Genomic DNA, 19,547 nt, shown 5'->3' with positions numbered 1-19,547 from the left:
TAAACGCTGTTCCTCTCTGGCCTCAGCGCGCCCGCTCTCCAGCAGATACTCTTCCAGCAGACGGTAAACACCCGGCAGAGTGCATCATTCAGAAAGGAGCCCACTTTCTAATATGCATCAAAAAGCAAGGAGACATTAAAACTTTTTTCAGGCCTGTGCTACTCAGCTGATAGTGTGTGGCAGGAGAGGGGGACAAAGAATAAGGGCTGAGAAAATTGTTTCAGGGTTTTTTCAACCTGTTTTTTTTCTAAACAATAACTTGGGGAAGCCAACACGAACTTGCAAAACATTTTGATGTTGCCAAATCTGAATTTTTTCGAGTCTGTATTTGCAAAAAGAAAAGGAGTACTTGTGGCACCTTAGAGACTAACAAATTTATTTGAGCATAGGCTTTTGTGAGCTACAGCTCACTTCATCCGATGCATTCAGTGGTATTCAGTGGCATTCACCTTACGAAAGCCTATGCTCAAATAAATTTGTTAGTCTCTAAGGTGCCACAAGTACTCCTTTTCTTTCTGTGTGCTGAGTCATCTGAAGTAAAAGAGTTCATACATTCCTCCAGTGCTTTGATTTATTAGCTTCATTAGAGTGGAGTGTGAGCTTGGCTCCTGGCTGCTTTTCTTGGTTTATTATTCACATACACCCCACCATTCTCAGTTGTCTTTTTAGGGCCGGTCCATCTAAAACAGGCTTGAAACGCACTTGCTCATGGTATGATCTTAGGATATGTGTTTGTGGTGACAGGGAGGGAGTCACTTAATCTCTGTGTCTTGGTTAGTGTCACAGTTCAGGGCTACTGCACTGTGTATTTCCCCTTGCTGGTCTACCAAGGGCAGCCACTCTAGGCTCACTGCTCCTTAGCTGTCATCTTTCTTGTGTAGAGACCCACATCTCTCTCCTTCCTATGACCGGGGGGTTTCCAGCCTGCATGTTCCCATAGTTCTGATATTCCCAGCAAGCCAGACTGCCTAAAAAGGCCAGCGTCTGCACGCTGCTTTCATTCTAGGGGCCATGAACAGCTGTAATTGCCAACAGTTATGAATTATCACACAGTTCTTTCTAAGCAAGCACATTTATTCTTAAGGTGAAAGCATTACAGAGACAACAAATTAAAAACAATCAAAGACCCTACAGGCAAGCTAATAAGCATACCAGAGATCAGCCCAACTCTAATCTTGAGATCTGGTGGGAGTCAGTCCTTCAAACCCCACCAAAGGTTTTATTTTCTGTGGTGACACTTTCATAACAGCCTTAGCTCAGAACTCGCACCCACATGGAAGAGGTTAGTCTTTCCTTTATATGGTTTGGACATTTTGATCTTGAGATTCCAGAGACAGATAATCAGTAGACAAAGGTCCTCTCCTCCAGGCATAGCTTCAAAAGGCAGGGGGGGTTGCATTACCAGAAGTGGGGAATTAGCATTTACCTCTCCTTAGTGTTTTCCCCAGGAAATCCGCTTCACATGTATTGTCCAAAAATCCATTCTTGTTTGGCATATTATTCAGTGTGGTCCTTTGAATTAATTAATGCCTTTAACTTTAAACTTGATAAACTAATTAAATAATAGCTTTATGATTATTTGTCTTTTAATGATTAAAGGCAAACAGATTTGTAGTGTGTGTGGGGAAAAGTCCAGGTAATGTACACATTTTACATAAACCTTTTTACTTCCATTACAGCTGGTGGCCCTTCTCTATGGCTTACAAAATACATAGCTACGCAGCCTCTCAAACCTGTGAATAACTAAGCTTCCATTATTGTCTGATACGCAGAGGTTCCTTCTTTTAAATAATTATATATACCTTTGTAATTAGTAATATATTGTGATTATCATTCAAATAAAGTTGTCCACACTATTACCACCCAATTCAAGTGCTTATAGCCTTTGAGTTGTATGCAGAGCCTTTGAGTGGCTAAAACTTTGTCATTAACAAGAGTAGGAGGTAGCCCCCCCTTAAATATTGATAGGCACACAGGCCTTCGGCCATTCCTGACTAGAACTGCACATGAGAACTTCTACAGTTAACCCTTTGCCTTCCTGTCTCAATCGCCCCAATCAAACACAGTTACCTTTTCACCTTCTCACTTTAGCATGACAAAGCTTCTCACACTAATAGAGTAGGCCTTAACCAGAGCAAAGCCAAATAACCCAATTATCGGGATTCTCCTCTTTGCCCCCTAGCATGTCCCAATCGAATAAAGCTATCAATATTAGGCCCTGTAGTGTCACTAATTTCACAGCAAACTAAATTATACATGAAATAGGGTCATAGGTCAACACCTCCTTAGAGAGGTTACATACAATCCTGGCCTACAATAATACATAAAATTTTCATTTAATGAAATGGACCCGAAAGATACTTAAGCTTAATTTCATTAGGTGTGTCATAAATATAAAGGGAAGGGTAAACCCCTTTGAAATCCCTCCTGGCCAGGAGAAAGCTCCTCTCACCTGTAAAGGGTTAAGAAGCTAAAGGTAACCTCGCTGGCACCTGACCAAAATGACCAATGAGGAGACAAGATACTTTCAAAAGCTGGGAGGAGGGAGAGAAACAAAGGGTCTGTGCCTGTCTGTAGTCGTCTTGGCCAGGGACAGAACAGGAATGGAGTCTTAGAACTTTTAGTAAGTAATCTAGCTAGGTACGTGTTAGATTATGATTTCTTTAAATGGCTGAGAAAAGAACTGTGCTGAATAGAATAACTATTTCTGTCTGTGTATCTTTTTTGTAACTTAAGGTTTTGCCTAGAGGGGTTCTCTATGTTTTTGAATCTAATTACCCTGTAAGGTATCTACCATCCTGATTTTACAGGGGGGATTTCTTTATTTCTATTTACTTCTATTTTTATTAAAAGTCGTCTTGTAAGAAAACTGAATGCTTTTTCATTGTTCTCAGATCCAAGGGTTTGGGTCTGTGGTCACCTATGCAAATTGGTGAGGCTTTTTATCCAACATTTCCCAGGAAAGGGGGGGTGCAAGTGTTGGGAGGATTGTTCATTGTTCTTAAGATCCAAGGGTCTGGGTCTGTAGTCACCTAGGCAAATTGGTGAGGCTTTTTACCAAACCTTGTCCAGGAAGTGGGGTGCAAGGTTTTGGGAAGTATTTTGGGGGGAAAGATGCATCCAAACAGCTCTTCCCCAGTAACCAGTATTAGTTTGGTGGTGGTAGCGGCCAATCCAAGGACAAAGGGTGGAATATTTTATACCTTGGGGAAGTTTTGACCTAAGCTGGTAAAGATAAGCTTAGGAGGTTTTTCATGCAGGTCCCCACATCTGTACCCTAGAGTTCAGAGTGGGGGAGGAACCTTGACAAGGTGTTTCAAGGGTATGGGAGGAAATTGCCATATATGTCACAGTTACTATTAATTATAAAAGTGGATAAAGCACCTTGTGACAGCCAGAAGCTGCAGCTGACTTTGAGGAAGACATAAATAAAAAGCACTTGGACACTGAAGCACACTGAGCTTCCCTTGCACCTGGGGAATTTTAATACTGTTTTGGTGCCAAAAGGGACCGGGTAGGTCCTCTGCTGTAAAGGGTTGTAGCTTAATTGACTTCACTGGAGCTTTACTAGTTGACACGAGCTGATGATTGGGCCCTTTTGTCTTTTATCTTCTACTTTCCAATTAGATTGTTAAGCTCTTTGGGGTAGGGAGGTAGCCTCTTTGTGTTGTGTTTGTACAGCACCTGGCACAGGACTAGGACAAGGGCTTGTGGGGGCTACAGTAATACAAATAATGAATAAATAATGTTTTAAAGTAAAGAATTAATCATTGTTTCTTTCATTCTCTAATACCCTTCTCCAATCTGACATTAACACCTTCCTTTCTTCCCCGCTCTTTCCTCTTCATTGTTGTTTCTCTATTTCTTTCATCTGTTGCAGTCTATCATTTCCCTGCCCTATAGTCCCTTCCTAGATGTTGTGGACATCAGTTAGGGTGAATACATTTTAACTGTTAGAAAAACCTGCCCCCGGAACAAGCAGCGAGTCTTCTATATACTTTTGAATAGCTCTGCTGTTTCCAGGCCACCCTTAGTAGACCCTACAGGTCCTGACGTAACCAAATGCAATCAGCCAGAATCCTCTCTTCCACAGAGGCTCTCCTGAACAGGGATGGACAGAGTTGCAAAAGTCTGAATCTGGATCTCAAAGTTCATGGATGTTGACATACAGGGTTTGGCTCACTCTCAAAGTCTAGATCCTCGCATACACTTCCTCCTGGCTGGCAGTGTTCATGTCTGGGGTTTTCTCTCAGATCCCTGTCTTCCCAGCTTGCTAATAATTGTGTGTGCCTAAGGGAATGTCTACACTGTACTGTAACCGACGGTTAGTAGAACACGAGTTAGCAGACCTGGGGTTTGTTAACCTAGGGGTTGAGCATCGACACTCGTTTGTAACCCCAGGTTAGGAATTTTTGAACCCTGGGTCCCAACCTGGGGCTCCAGCATCTACACTGCATTGTCTGAACCTGAGTCCAGCCACCCATGTCCCAGGCATCCTCTCACCCTCCCAAAACGTGACTGTTCTAGCCCTTTGTTTGTGGTGCAGTGTGGGCAAACTTAACTGTCCACCACATTTGACTGTCCAGAGGACAAAGTCAGCCCATGGGATTGTGGGGCACTTTTGGCAAACTCCCAGAGCACAAGTCCTGTGGGGCTGTTTCTACAGTGCAAAGCAATAGGGCTTGAACCCGGGGTCCTAGCTTGACTCACCCTCTGGGGTCCTGGGACCCTGAGTCCAAATTTTGGGTTAGCGCAATTCATGTGTAGACAAAGTTCAGGTGTTGGGGAGAAGTTCATTGCATACCAGATGGAACAGGTGGAGAGTGGCAGGGAATTGGCTCTGCCCCCACAACACACAGTACATCTGAGCCAGCTCCCCAGAGGTGGTAATTTACTATTGGTGTAGGCCAAGGGTAAATTACTGTTTCCCTAGAGCCAGCTTGGAGCAGAGAAGGAATTGTGGCTTCCTGGTATGTAATACCAGGTGATATAAGTGAAGAGTGCACAACACAAATGGCATATCTCCAAAGCAAGAGAGGCAGAGAATAGTTTGAGAGCACTCTATAGACTGAGATATGTCCTCATGAACCATATTTTGAATAAGGTACAAATTAGTAGGAATCTAAGTCTGTTCTAAGAGAATTCACAAACAGCAAAAGGACAATTGTTTGCTCAGCTCTTCTGAAGACCCAGCATTTGAGTGTTTTAAAATGAGACTAGTCATGACATTAGAAGACACTCTGTAGAGAGCAATGATGTTTGTGCAGAGAGATGGCTCTTCCATTTCAAGTATAAACATAAGGCTTTGTCTTTTTTTTTTTTTTTACTTTAATTCAATACTTTATCACCAACTTTCCCCACATGGCAAAATCAAATTCAGAGTTGCAGGATCACAGGAACACACAATGCTATTTCCATTAACGAATGGAGGAAGCAAATGGTAGCTCACCTGAGCCTTTGTCAGTATTGAGGGTCGCATTGCATGGTGCATCTCAGAAATCACAACTTCTTGAGCAAGTATAGCCTGAAAGCGCTGTCAGCTTTCTAAAACTCTATTCATCTCTTAAAGAGGAATGTCAGCATCAGATGCTGTAATCTGTTGGTGCTCAGATGGTAGTCCACAGGAAGTTCTTGCTGTTATTGGTTGTTTAGGGCCTTGCCCAAAGCCTATTGAAGTCAATGGAAAAATTCCCATTGGCTTTAGCTCAGGCCACTAATGCATTTGGCCAAAGTAAGGTCAGTAGTGTTTTCAATAACTGTCATCTGGAGGTTTCCTATGTTAAGAAAATTGTTACCAAAAACAAACATCCTGAAAGGGCAACAATCCTTCCCGAAACCACCAGAACCATTTTTAATACACTTTTGACATCGTTTTCTTAGGAGTAGGCCACATCTGGCGCTCTGCGGACAAGCTGCAGCAAATCCATGAACTGCATACGTCCTGCCTAAGCCATCAAAATGGGCCTACAGTGGGCTGTGGGCCAGCCCTCTGCACCATGGCAAATCTTCCCCCAAGGGAGTAGCTCACTTTGCACATAATTGTCTATTTTCAAATGGGAAAGGTTGGTAGCCTTGATTCCACTACAAATATTCTTACTCTCACAGGGGAGGTTAGAGACTGGTGACTGGAAACCTTTGCATTTGCTTCATTGAAGCCAGTGGCAAAACTCCCACTGTCCTCAGTGAGAACAAACCCAGACCCTATATTTGCATCACACAACCCATGAGTGGTGCTGCATTTTAAATACTCAATCTGAGACGTGTGCCGGGAGAACATTGCAGGAGACTGAAGTCCTCTGTCCAGCCAACAGGTTCCCTTGCGGGCAGAAACAGTGCAAATTTCCCTGTCCTGCCACTTTGCCTCAATCCTTTCTTTGACTAGCTTTTCGAGGGAAAGAATAATTCATGCTTCCCGCCCATACGTTCCTTGGCCTTGGCCTGAGACAGCCGAAAGTTGCCAGCTGTGATTCCGGCTTTTGTTTAGTGCTTTTTGTTCACTTGGAACTGGCTTGAGGCTACCCAATTCATTTCACATACACCAACCAATGACTGTCAAACTTTTCCAAGCTGGGCTGGGTTCCTGTATCCTATAGAGAAAAGCTCCATGACTCATAATCACCTCGTCCTCTGGCTCATGGTGTATAAGAAACAGTGGAGGCAAGGACACAGATCCTCAGCTGATGTAAATGAAGCCACTGAATTACACCATCCAAGAATCTGGCCCAAAAAGTTGTGTGTAGAATGGGTGTTTTCCAAACCTTCAGCTCTGTCTAAAATTTATGTGCAAATTCTGACCTCCGTTCCATCCCATCAACTTTTTTTTTTTTTTTTTTTTTTTTAGAATTTGTCTTTCATGCTCACATTGAATACTGCTTCTTCACAGCTCAGGGTTTATTAATAATAAGAACTTCATTTCCTTCTGGCTTCTTTTACAAGTAGTTATTTTACTTTCCCTTAAGGTGCAAATAAAAGGTAATTTTCTCACCCATGCCATCATTCTTCCAAATGAACCTACTCTGAACAGTAACCAATTAACTTTTCATAATTGTAGGATTTCCGGCTGTCTTTGTAGTAGCCTGGGCAGTGGTCCGTGCAACGGTGGCAGATGCAAGGTAAGCGGCAAAGATGCAGAAGGCGCTGTGAGCTATCTGTTTATGGAAAGCAGTCAGATTTGTTTTCATCTCTCCATTCCTGCATGTACCGCAGATCACGTGCTCCCATTCTTACCTGCAAACAAAGTGTCATTTTTAAACAGCAAAAGACAGATGCACCATCAGAGTGCCGGGGTCGATGGTGGAAACCTTAATGTAAAAGAGAAGAAAAGTGATGATAAAAACAATGAGCCAGTTTATTTACTGCTGTGTCTCAGCATGGCTCCACGGGTACCGAGAATAACGGCCTGCATAACCCTACTTTCCCTTGTTTACTTTCTGTGTGGCAAAGCTGAAAGATGATAATGGGCTAAAGCCCAACATAGAGCTTTCCTTTCTCATTTCCCGAAGGTCCGATAGTAAGTTAAATGCCCAAAGCAAATCATTCCTATTGGTCTGATAACTCATTGCTGTGTAGATCTTCGCTGCGATTATAAACCTGTTTCTATTGTATTTCCAAAGGGTTTAAAATCAGACATGGCATTTAGATAGTGGGCAATAAAATTGCTAGGCGTGCAGCTAGAGCACTGAAGAACGGTGCGTCATTTCCACTCTGGATCTTTTTCTGTTATATACCATTTACACTCAATGAGACCAAATATTGGGTTAGCCAGTGTTCAAACAACTGCTTTTTCTAGACCTCGTGATTGATAAGGTATTGGACCTTAAACCTGCCATTAACCCAGGATTGAATACTGATTGGCAGACATATCAAGCCAGTGAATTTTTGGGAGTAAATATTTTATATTTGCGGGGAAGGGGCGAACTCTCCTGACAGGCTGTTTCTGTAAACGAATAGTAACTGAAGCTGCTCAGATGTTTGAAATGTTAAAAGTTGGTGGTACTGAGGGACTGGTGGGGAGAGGGCAAGTGAGAAAATGAAAGTTGTATGATAAATGTGATTTATCACACGGTACCATAGTTTAGTACAGGGGTATCACCAGTACATATTATATATATTCATATTGTGTGTGTGTGTGTATATATACACACACACACACGCTCCATATCCATTACTGCCCATTTTCTAAAAAGGGGCCCCCAAGCTGGCTTCTAGACACATCCAAAGGTTTGCACGTACCGTTAGCGATAAGTGAAAATAAGAGAATTTACATTTCATCCTCCCAGACTCTGTTGACAGACGAGAGTCAGGCATCTAGGGTGGGTTTTTCAAATGCACTCAGCATGGGCCTCCTGGCTGCCACTGAGGTCAACAGGAGCAGGGGATGCTGAGTGTTTTTGAAAGTCCCTTCACAACAAACAAGGAGCTAAGAAAAGTCATTCAACACTCCATGTGCATGGTAGGAAGGGACAAGCAGCTTCCAGCCACGGGGTGGGGGGGAGGTGGAGGGAGAGAGAGCTAGGTGACCCTGCATGCCCCCCACATGTTGCCTTGGGATGATGCAGTGCAAGGTACCAAGAGAGGTGGGTGCGTCCAGCCAGGCATGGAGGTCAGAGAATGCCAGGCAGGGAGCATGGGGTCGGTCAGTCAAACACCCCTTCCCCCACCCCCGTGTGAGAGAGATGTGTCTGTCACCTCTCCCCATCTGAACCCTAAAGCCTTAATGAGAAGGTAAATAAAAAGAATCTAACGACCCAGTATTTCTTTTTAAGAGGGGCTCAGTCAACTTGATGTTAATTTGAACATTTGTACTGCATAGTTCTTTGAATTACCTTGAATATGAGTAATTTTACCATGTGGCCGGTATTCAGCATAGGAAAATATGGTCTCTCTACCTGTCACTCACAATGAGCAGATATTTGTCTGAATACACAATGTGCCTTTCTTCTAGGACATGAACAAAGAGTTGTCCAGCCCAGCTCAGTATATATTTGTGGGTAGTGAAAGTGATGCATGGTAGTAAATTGCTTTGAACCATTCCTACTGCCTGACAAAGGTTTGAACTATCGACATGCAGCAAAGCAAATCCTCAGCAATTATTACACAGACAAAAGTAAAGCTCTGAGAGGAAAGAATAATTTTCTGCACATATTGACGCAGAGGGCGAGAGCCTGGAATAAGGTCATAGATATTGTTTAGTAGTTGCTCCTATGATTCATCATTTCAGCTGAATCCAAGGGCAAGTGTTGGTGCCAGGTTGTCCACTTAATAGCCATTTGTTTGAGGTTGGAATTGTTACTGTTAGATTGCCGCTTGCTTTATCACTGGGACACAGTAATAGTGAAGACAGACAATTAGAGTCAAGGAAGTGCACTGATCTTGGAGGTTTTGCTTTCGAAGTTTTCTTTGCTATGACGCACTCGGGGGCCTTGATGAGGAGCAAGGCTGGGGAAGAGGGGAGCTTATGGAAGACATTGGGGCTCTGCAGCAGGATACACAAGGGATTTTACATGTCAACCCTGACAGCTATCCATGGGACTGATCCACAGGCATGGAAAGCCCCCCATTGACTTCAATGGGCTTTGGATCAGGCCCCTTTGAGTAGCAGCCTTATTAAACACACGGAAAACTCCCATGCAAATAGTGTCTTCATAACCTTTGAGAGAAGGTTGCTACGCCACATGGCCGGAAAGGAGCAGCTACGTCGTTCCACACCCCATCTCCACTCCACTCACTAGTTCTCATTCTCAAGTTCCACCACCCACAACTACGTCTCTCCAGCCTTCAGCTGGAACAACCCAACCTGCATCTTTAAATCAATACACGAGCTCGCCTATGCAGGACTTCAATTCTGACATTTCTATATTTAAAAAAATCACCGGCAACATAGATCACTGATTCCTCCGTTACCCTAAAAATTACAAAGAAACCAAGTTCCCTGCTCCAGTTTGCAGTCTGACACCGTACCACCAGCCAGACACCTGGGAACGAATTCTCTGTAGTAACTTGGAGCCCTCCCCATCTAGAGTCCCATCCCCTGTCCTTGGAGATATTTGCTGCTGGCAGTCTCAGAATGGTGTAACAGGGCTAGGAGCAGAACACATGACATTTTAGCTGATCCGTGCCCTCCAGGGATCTCTCCAGGATAAGCAGTTTGGAAAGGTGGCTTACAGCCACCTTTTTCTCACCCTCTCCTCAGAAGCTCTGAGCATGAGTCCAGGGAAGCGCAGAATTTGGTCTGAAAATTTGTACGCCAGAAGCTGCTGTGTTATGCCTGCATTGAAATGAAGAGAGCTGCATATAGAGCTAAGTGGTGTGAAAGGGCTGTACTGTAGCGGAAGTCCCCAGGAAGGGGGCTTTCAGGCAGCATACATGGCATGGTAACTACTCCACTCCTGGAGAAGACGTAACATCTCACACACACCCCGTTCCCACCTAGCTCTGCTAGCTGGTGCACAGTAATGGCAGTAGGGCCACATCCCAAAATTCTGCATACCCTTCTCCCCGTGAGGCAGTTAGCATCTGTGGGCATCCTGGTGGGCATGTGTGGCTGGCTCAGGGACATGGGGACCAGACGTGTGGGAAAAGTGCCCTGCATCTTTTCCTTGTGCATCCACACCAGGGCCAAGCAGCCAGACCATGATGGGGGTTTTAACTGAGGAACCTTAAAGGACATATAAAAATCCCCCTGCAAATCAACAGTGGAACTCTGGTTTTACAATAAAATGTACAAAAAATAAAAAACCCATCTCAGAACCCTCTTTCCATTGTGTGATGAGATTCATCGCACTTAAAGCCTGTGGTAAGGAAGAAAGCAGTGAAATCTGAGGTGACTAATGAAAAACATCATCGCCGAGGAGAGACAGCTGTAACTCTACAGGAGACAAAGGGTAGCGGCTCCTTTAATGTAGAAGGTGTGTATGAAGCTTTGATGTGAAAAGCCTGTAAAGAAGCCATTGTTCCCCGTTCCTGCCGGCAATTGCCAGTGTTATCTTCAGTCTTGACCACTGGAGGGCTGCTGCTTTGCAAGGGCACAGCACGAGTCACCAAACCAAGTGGCGGTGTGACCCCCATGTGCCATGGCCTGGCTGCAGTTTCTGTGGGTGCATTCTGAACCCATGCTTAAGCCTCCCCCTGCCACTTTCCTTCATGCAAAACATCAAGGTGAAAGGAAAAAAAAGCCTTTGAAACTTGAGTTATGGACCCAGCTGTCACAGAGTAAAATATTCCAAAGACATATAGGGCCTGATCTTCAGTCCCCAGATCGGACCAGATTTTGTGCATGTGCACGCAAGAATCTAATTTGCATGCCCCTCTCTGGAGGAGCCTACACAAATCTCTGATTTGTCCTGGCGTATTTATTTTATTGAATTCCATGACTGGATTTATTGGTATGTTTCCACTAATAGAGCTTCTGCCTAGGAGTATTGGACCAAAAATATTGAAACCTGGATTCTTCAAAGCCCATATTTAGACACCTAAAATAAGTGATCTGCTCGTTCAGCAGCCTGCTCTTCAGTTGGAACTGGGGCTTTTTTATGAATTGTATCATGCACCTGTTGATATATTTTCAAAGGTGCTCAAGCACTCACCTCTCCGACTGCTGGCAGTGGGACGTACAGATGCTCAGAACCTTCTGTTTGCCAGAAGCTGGGAATGAGCAACAGGGGATGGATGATCACTTGATGATTACCTGTTCTGTTCTTTCCCTCTGAGGCTCCTGGCGTTGGCCACTGTCAGAAGACAGGATGCTGGGCTAGATGGACCTTTGGTCTGACCCAGTATGGCTGTTCTTATGTTTTTAACCTTTGAATTTCCAGTCGTTTGGGATAGATATGGTCAACCAATGATGGTGTTCTTCTTAGGAAAACAAGGAGAGCTTGTAAACCTCCATTAAATACTTCTGGTCTTTTCTCTGTGCATGCACCCCAAAAACCAGAGGCTGTTTATTCAGCCACAGCTTGCAGCTCTCCATTCTGCTGCACGTTCCCAGAACTGCACTCCAGTGTGAATGGCGACCCTTTGACTTCTTCAAACATCTCCCATGCCTTGGCACAACCATAGCAAATTACTCGACACATACGGGAACTTTCCTTACAGATTCTTTACCCCATCATGGTGCTATATAGAGATAATGGGGGGAAAGGGGGGAAGAGAAGTATTTCACCAGGTTTCTTTTTCAATTCAGAAGTTTGTCCAACTCAATTTTTTTTTAATTTCAAAATTTGAAATTTCAGCAAGATTGAAAAAGATGCTCATCAGCCCATGGGCTCTATTATTTTGAGTGAAAGAAATCTAAAGGAAGGTACTAACTTTTCTGTCAGTTGCTCAGTTTCCTTATAGTAGCACTCACTGGACGGAACAATGTCGGTCATTCCATTTTGATCTTTGGCAGAGGATGCTGTTGCAGGTTCTTTTGAAGTGTCGTTCACTACCAGCAGCCTTTTCACCGAGGATGTCACCATTTATCTTTTCTTGCTAGGCTGATACAGGAACATTTTTTTCCCAGTAAATACTAGATTGAGTAGCTGAAAGTTTCTGTCTCCCACATTCTGACTCACAGCAATCATTTCATCCACTCAAAACTGTTAGCAAGTAGCTCTGACTCCTGTTAAAAAAACAAAACAAAACCTAGTAATTCTCCACTGGCAGATATTGAAAGTTGCGTCAATTTCCAAAGATAGCTTGATAGTTCTTTTACGAAGAAAGGAGAGACTGTGATCCCTGTTGCACTGATGTATTCGTGGAGTCACTCTGCTGATGGAGTTATTCCAGATGTACACCCATTCAGTGGAGATCAGCATCTGGCCCAGAGTGTCCTGTGTTACCCCTGCATTTACTTGAGCCAGAGATTTTATTTGAATGTGCATTGAATTTGGCAGTCCAGTCTCCATTAACAGATGGCACCCTTCTCATCAGAATTCCTCTGCTTTAGTATCACTGAAGTTGGCCATTGGGATGCTTTGTCAGGGCGTCCAGAACTGTAAGCCACTGTATTACCCTTTGCCTTAGGAAGAGAAAGCTTTACAGGAGCTTAAACTGTGTGTCAGCAGCTTGTCTACCTCCCCAGCAAACTCCTAGAGACTCTGCCAGTCTCAGCCTGGCATTGCAGGTCACTCTCTAGTTCCCAACACCGTTCCCAACACCCCCCAGAAGAGCAGTATCCAGCCCCTAACATTGGACACTCACACAAACTACCAAGTCCACTGCCTCCAAAGAGCACTCATCAGCCTGTTAATTTAGCAGAGGACCTGCACTTTAATACACCGCGCTGAGATGATTTTATGCTAAAACCAAACAAAGGTTTATTAATAAAGAACCGCAATTTAAGTGATAGTAACCAAGGATAATAGAAACAGACAATGGTTACAAATAAAACAAAAATAAAACATGCTTTCCAGTGTCTACAGGGTAGCAGATTACAATCTTGGTTTCAGGCAATTTCTCACTGAGTCAGTTCCCATCACCTTCAACCCACATGGCTGTGGGGTTCCATCTTTCACAGATTCAAAGAGCACAGGTCTCTTGGTCCCTTAAGTGATGGATAACCAGAATGTCTTTTTGCTTCTCCTTATATTCCCTGAAGTTCATTGTCTTTGCCTTCAGAGCCTGGGGTTCAGACTCCAGTCATGCTCGTTTGTTTTCCAGCAAGCTGGGTCCCTTTTCCTGCTGGTTTGATTACTCTATTTACCTTAGATGCAAATGTCTTTTGCTTGTAATGAGGCCATACTGTTGTCTCCTTTGCCTGTTAGCTTGATCACTCTGTTTACCACAGAGGCAAATGCATTATCCACTGGCTTGCAGAGCTTGATGCTGGCAGACGGGTCAATATACCTTCCTTTCTCTAGGACAACCTGCTTATCATCTCTACTTGGATTGCTTGGACTCAACATATTTTAGTAACACGTTTCCAGCACACCTGCATAACTCTTTATATGCTCACTGTACATATATTGCACAAGATATTAATGACCAGAGTGTCACTAGTTTTCATATGGTAGCTTACAAGATGCACTTTAGATAAATATTATGACAAAAGGGTGTGATGTGTAGTGAGTTTGTCAGACATGGTAACAATTCTCATTACAGATGGTGAACACTTTGCCTGTGGATATTGAGGGACTCATAGGGTCAATAGCCATATGGTCCTTGCGGTCCCTTCTAACCCTATTGTTCTGTGAGTCAGACTGGCTGCGATTCAAACAATGCTGCCTGGCAGAGTTTGTTTGTTAAGCAAAGAATGAAGAGGGAGAACACTCAACACAGTGAAGGTTTCCATTTTCCTTGTTTAGGAAGGCAGCATTCCTGGAAGGAAATATGAGCTGAGATCTTTTACTAACTCATGTCTCTTATGAAGTGGGAAGACTCTGGAGGCAAAGGCTAAGGGCTTGTCTATGTGGCAAGTTAATGCACAGTAAGTTGGAGAGTAAATCTACTGCACACTAGCTTTCTGCACACTAGGTCACCATGCGGACCCTGCTTCTTTGCAGTAAAGGCACTCAGGTCAGAGGGCACTAGGGAGCTTTTTGTGTGTGGTATCAGGGTTCCCAGGCTAGTTAGTGATAGAAGGCGAGTGCGCTGTCGATCTACACCCTAACTTGCTGTGCACTAACTCTCCATATAGACAAGCCCTAGTACAAAGTACCCCATATCCTATTATCAAGTCAGTTTGAGACCAGGTGAATACAAATTGGTGAGACATTAAAAAAAAAATCTGATTTTTAACATTTAAATCCCGATTTATTTTTAAAAATAAACCTATTTACATTGAAATTTGAAATTGACAATCTATGTTAAGGCCTAAACTTATTCTAATCTATTAAAATTAAATACAAAAACTTTTAAGCAGTACAAGTTTGCTGACAAGGTATTAAGAAAGTCAAACCCTGAACTGCTTGAACTCACTGGCTAAGCACTTGAAACAAGTGTGTGTTTGAAGTGCTAACCTGGCTTTTGACAGCAGTAGCCCTTTCTGCCAGTGCAAAGAGACTATTTCTCCATTTCAGTTTATTCATCTAATTCAGTTCAATGACTAGTTCATTCAAAGTTAAGAAACCAGTTGGGAGTTGAAAAAGCAAGAAAGCTTGTTTACTCCAGCAATGTATGAATAAAAAAGAAGGTGTGGGAGCGAGATCTACTAGTACTAGAATCGGGAAGGACATGGTGACCAGAAACAATCTGTTCAATTAATTAACTATGGGTAATACCACCTTTGTTTAATAAAAGCAGTTAGTTTTAAATGCAAAACGTGTTTTTACAAACTTTTTCTTATGTATCCAACACATTTAAGGTGGTTTTATTTAACAAAAAAATGCTTTTGTGCATTTTAATCAGATTTTTAATTTCCATCCAATTAAAACTTGGCACAGATCATAAATAAAAATTAATCATCTAGTAAGTAAGAGATGCATCATTCACCATTTTCTAACTGATAAAAAATAGAAAAACTAAGAATCTGAATAAATTAAGCTATATAACTGCTTCAATAAATGTGTGTAGATATTGTATATCCTGCTGGTTAGCAAAAAGGCGACAAATTTAACATAACGGCTACATTTAGTTGCAAATAACATCATAATGGTCCCTTCTGACCTTACCATCTATGAGTCTATGTTTTAATGGTTACCAACTACCAAGAATTAATGAAAATAACTGAAAAGTACAAATGCAAAATATGATTGAAACCGATTACGTAAATCAAGGTTTCCTGCTTGCTAATTAAAATCAGTCATTTTAAATTGCTTTGATTTAAATCAATCCACCCTGGTTTGAGCAAATTAGCCAGACTCGTAAATTAACAAGGGTTCTTTTCATTGTATTGCTGTTATGGTTATGGTAAGTGTTTATTTTTCTGGCAGTAGTTTCCCGTAATTGCTAATGAAAATTGTCCAGCAGTAATGGTCTGATGAGTCACAATCCGATATAGAGAAGAGCTCTGTTGGATGCCCACAGATGGATGAGACAGAATCATGTTTCAGAAAGCTTGGTTTCATGCAGTATGTATTGTCACTTTGCAATGGTATGGAAAGAATCTGTTTCTTTAATCAGACAAGATCAGTACTGGAGAGTTCCTGTTAATGTTTTTATGAGTTATTAGCATCAATGAAACATTTTTGATTCATAAATAATAATTATATGACCTGCACAGCTCAAACAATCGGAAAGGGTTGGGCAGACTGTGCTGTCCCAAAGCACATTACATCTTAAGTAGCTCCCTAACATGTAGAAGGAACATGCCTGCTACCACACATCTTTATGGGATAGCAGCTGATAGCCCTATGGGCCATAGGACAGCATGGCTCCTCTTGCCACTTTGTGCCTATGGAGGAGTAGCGAGGAAATGGTTCATGCACTCTACTGAGCACAGAGAATGCAACTGAGCTGGGCCTTTCCATTGACTGTGCACAGGTCCCCTGCCATTGTATGCTCACTTAAGGGGAAGATTCACACCCATAGATTCCCTTCTGCTTGCAGAGCTAGGGAGCATAGAATCCTAGAAGTGTAGGGCTGGAAGGGACCTCAGTAGGTCATCTAGTTCAGTCCCTGGAACTCAAGGCAGGACTACGTAATAAACACCTGTCAAGGATGGTCTAGTTGTCTAACCTGTTCTTAAAAACCTCCAATGATGCAGATTCCACAACATCCCTAGGCAATTTGTTCCAGTGCTTAGCCACCCTGACAGTTTTTAGGAAAAACTTCCTGTCAAACCTAAACTTCCCTTGCTGCAATTTAAACTTCTTGTCCTATCCTCAGAGGTTAAGGAGAACAGTTTTTCCCCCTCCTCCTTGTAACAGCCTTTTATGTACTTGAAAACTGTTACCATGTTTGCTCTGTCTTCTCTTTTCCAGACTAAACAAACCCAATTTTTTCAATCTTTCCTCCTTGGTGATGTTTTCTAGACCTTTAATAACTTTTGTGGCTCTCCTCTGGACTTTCTCCAGTTTGTCCACATTTTTCCTGAAATGTAAGATCCAGAATGGGACACAATACTCCAGCAGAGCCATAATCAGTCCGGAATAGAGCAGAAGAATTACTTCTCGTGTCTTGCTTCCAACCCTCCCACTAATGATCATCCCAGAATGATGTTCACTTTATTTTCAACGGTGTTACACTGTTGACTCGTATTGAACTTGTGATCCACTATGACCTCCAGATCCCTTTCTGCAGTACTCCTTCCTAGGCAGTCATTTCCCATTTTGTTTGTGAGCAATTGATTGTTCCTTCCTAAGTGGAGTACTTTGCATTTGTCCTTATTGAATTGCATCCTATTTAGTTCAGAACATTTCTCTAGTTCGTCCAGATCATTTTGAATTTTAATCCTATCCTCCAAAGCACTTGCAACCCCTCCCAGCTTGGTATCGTCCACAAACTTTATAAGTGTACTCTTTATGCCATTATCTAAATCATTGATGAAGATATTAAACAGAACTGGACCCAGGACCAATTCTTGTGGAACCCCACTCAATATGTCCTTCCAGCATGACTGTGAACCACTGATAACTACTCTCTGGGAATGGTTTTCCAATCAGTTTTACACCCATCTTATGGTAGCTCTGTCTAGGCTGTATTTCCTTCGTTTGTTTATGAGAAGATCATGCGAGACAGTATCAAATGCCTTACTAAAGTCAAGGTATACCACATCTACTGCTTCCCCTCCATCCACAAGGCTTGTTACCCTGTCAAAGAAAGCTATTAGGTTGGTTTGACACGATTTGTTCTTGACAAATCCCTGTTGACTGTTACTTGTCACCTTATTATCTTCTGGGTGTTTGCAACTGGATTGCTTGATTATTTGAGCCACTATCTTTCTGGGTACTGAAGTTAAGCTGATGGGCCTGAAATTTCTCAGGTTGTCTTTATTCCCCTTTTTATAGATTGACACTATATTTGCCCTCTTCCAGTCCTCCTGGAATCTCTCCAATCTTCCATGAGTTTTTGAAGATAGTCATGAAATGGCTCCGAGATCTCCTCAGTCAGCTCCTTGAGTATTCTAAGATGTATTTCATCAGGCCCTGCTGACTTGAAGATATCTAACTTGTCTAAGTCATTTTTAACTTGTTCTTTCCCTATTTTAGCTTTAAAGCCTATCTAATTTTCACTGGCATTCATTATGTTAGATGTCCAATCGCTACTAACCTTTTTGGTGAAAACTGAAACAAAAAGTCATTTAGTACTTCTGCCATTTCCACATTTTCTTTTATTGTCTCTTCCCTCCACCCCCCATTGAGTAATGGGCCTACTCTTTCTTTGGTCTTCCGCTTGCTTCTAATATATTTGAAGAATGTATTCTTGTTACCCTTTTATGTCTCTAGCTAGTTTGATCTCATTTTGTGCTTTGGCCTTTCTAATTTTGTCCCTACATGCTTGAATTGTTTGTTTATATTCATCCTTTGTAATTTGACATAGTTTCCACTTTTTATAGGACTCTTTTTTGAGTTTCAGATCATTGAAGATCTCCTGGTTAAGCTAGAGTGGTCACTTGCCATACTTCCTATCTTTCCTACGCAGTGGGATAGTTTACTCTTGTTCCCGTAATAATATCTCTTTGAAAAACGGCCAACTTGATTGGGCCTTGTGTTATTCTCTTCCAGTTTGGAGTCTTCCAGCTATTTCTTATATTGAAAAATCATCATCAATGAAGTCCATTGGTAGGAAATGGAGAGCATTACACTGTGCTAATGGAAGAGCAGGATAGAATTTTTGTCAAGAAAATGGCTTTTCAGCAGAAAATGCTGATTCATCTAAACCAAAACAGTTCACAGGAACGGTTTTGACAAATGTCTTGTTTTGAAAAAAATTCAGAGTTGTCACAATGACCCGTTTTGATATTTTTTAAAAGAAATATTCCAGGTTTTAGTTCAAAATTACTTTGTTTCAAAAGTTAAGCTTAGTGTAGTTTTAAAAAGAGTTACAATTTTAAAAAAGAACTTTTTTGAAACTGAACTATTTGATGGATTCAAACTGATTGAATGGTTGATTTTGTGATTGTTGGTTAGCAAACATTTTCAAGATTTTGACTTTTCATTCTGAGTCAGGGTGGGAAAAAAATTCAAAATCTCAAAAGTTTTCCTTGGATGGGAAAACCATTTATCACCCAGCTCTAATTAACAGTACAATATTATACATTTCTTTCCCGTCACGTAGTATAGCTTAGTGTAACAAAGTATATCCACTCATCCTAAATGTACGGAAAATCAAAACTATTGGCACCTATCACTGTGGCTTGTGTGCACATTCCCTCTACCTCTGTCTGTCTGTCAGAAAGGAGAAAATCACCCTCAAAATTCAGACTAAAAATAAGGTGCAAATTTTTAACAGTGAGGGTAATTAGCCATTGGAACAATTTAAGGATGAGGTTGATTCTCCATCACTTTAATTCATTAAATCAAGACTGGAGCCCAGATCCTTAAAGGTATTTAGGTACCTAACTCCCATTGATTTAAAAGGGAATTAGGTCCCTAACTACTTTTTAGGAGCTGGGCCTGGATGTACTTCTAAAAGATGTCCTGTAATTTGAATAGAATTTATGGTCTTGATGCAGAACTCACTGCGTG

General features: G+C 42.1%; 1 protein-coding gene across 1 annotated transcript in view; it reads left to right on the top strand.

The window, feature by feature from the left end:
• PTH2R (parathyroid hormone 2 receptor) overlaps positions 1–19,547 on the top strand; it is a 96,599-nt gene that overhangs the window by 57,972 nt on the left and 19,080 nt on the right. The window contains exon 8 of the mRNA XM_073304765.1: positions 7,052–7,112. Coding sequence (XP_073160866.1) covers positions 7,052–7,112 — 61 coding nt within the window. The remainder of the gene's footprint in view (positions 1–7,051; positions 7,113–19,547) is intronic.

Source organism: Lepidochelys kempii, chromosome 11 (genome assembly GCF_965140265.1).
Source record: "Lepidochelys kempii isolate rLepKem1 chromosome 11, rLepKem1.hap2, whole genome shotgun sequence".
In the NCBI taxonomy this organism is placed as follows: Eukaryota; Metazoa; Chordata; order Testudines; family Cheloniidae; genus Lepidochelys; species Lepidochelys kempii.
This window is presented reverse-complemented; position numbering and strand designations above follow the sequence as displayed.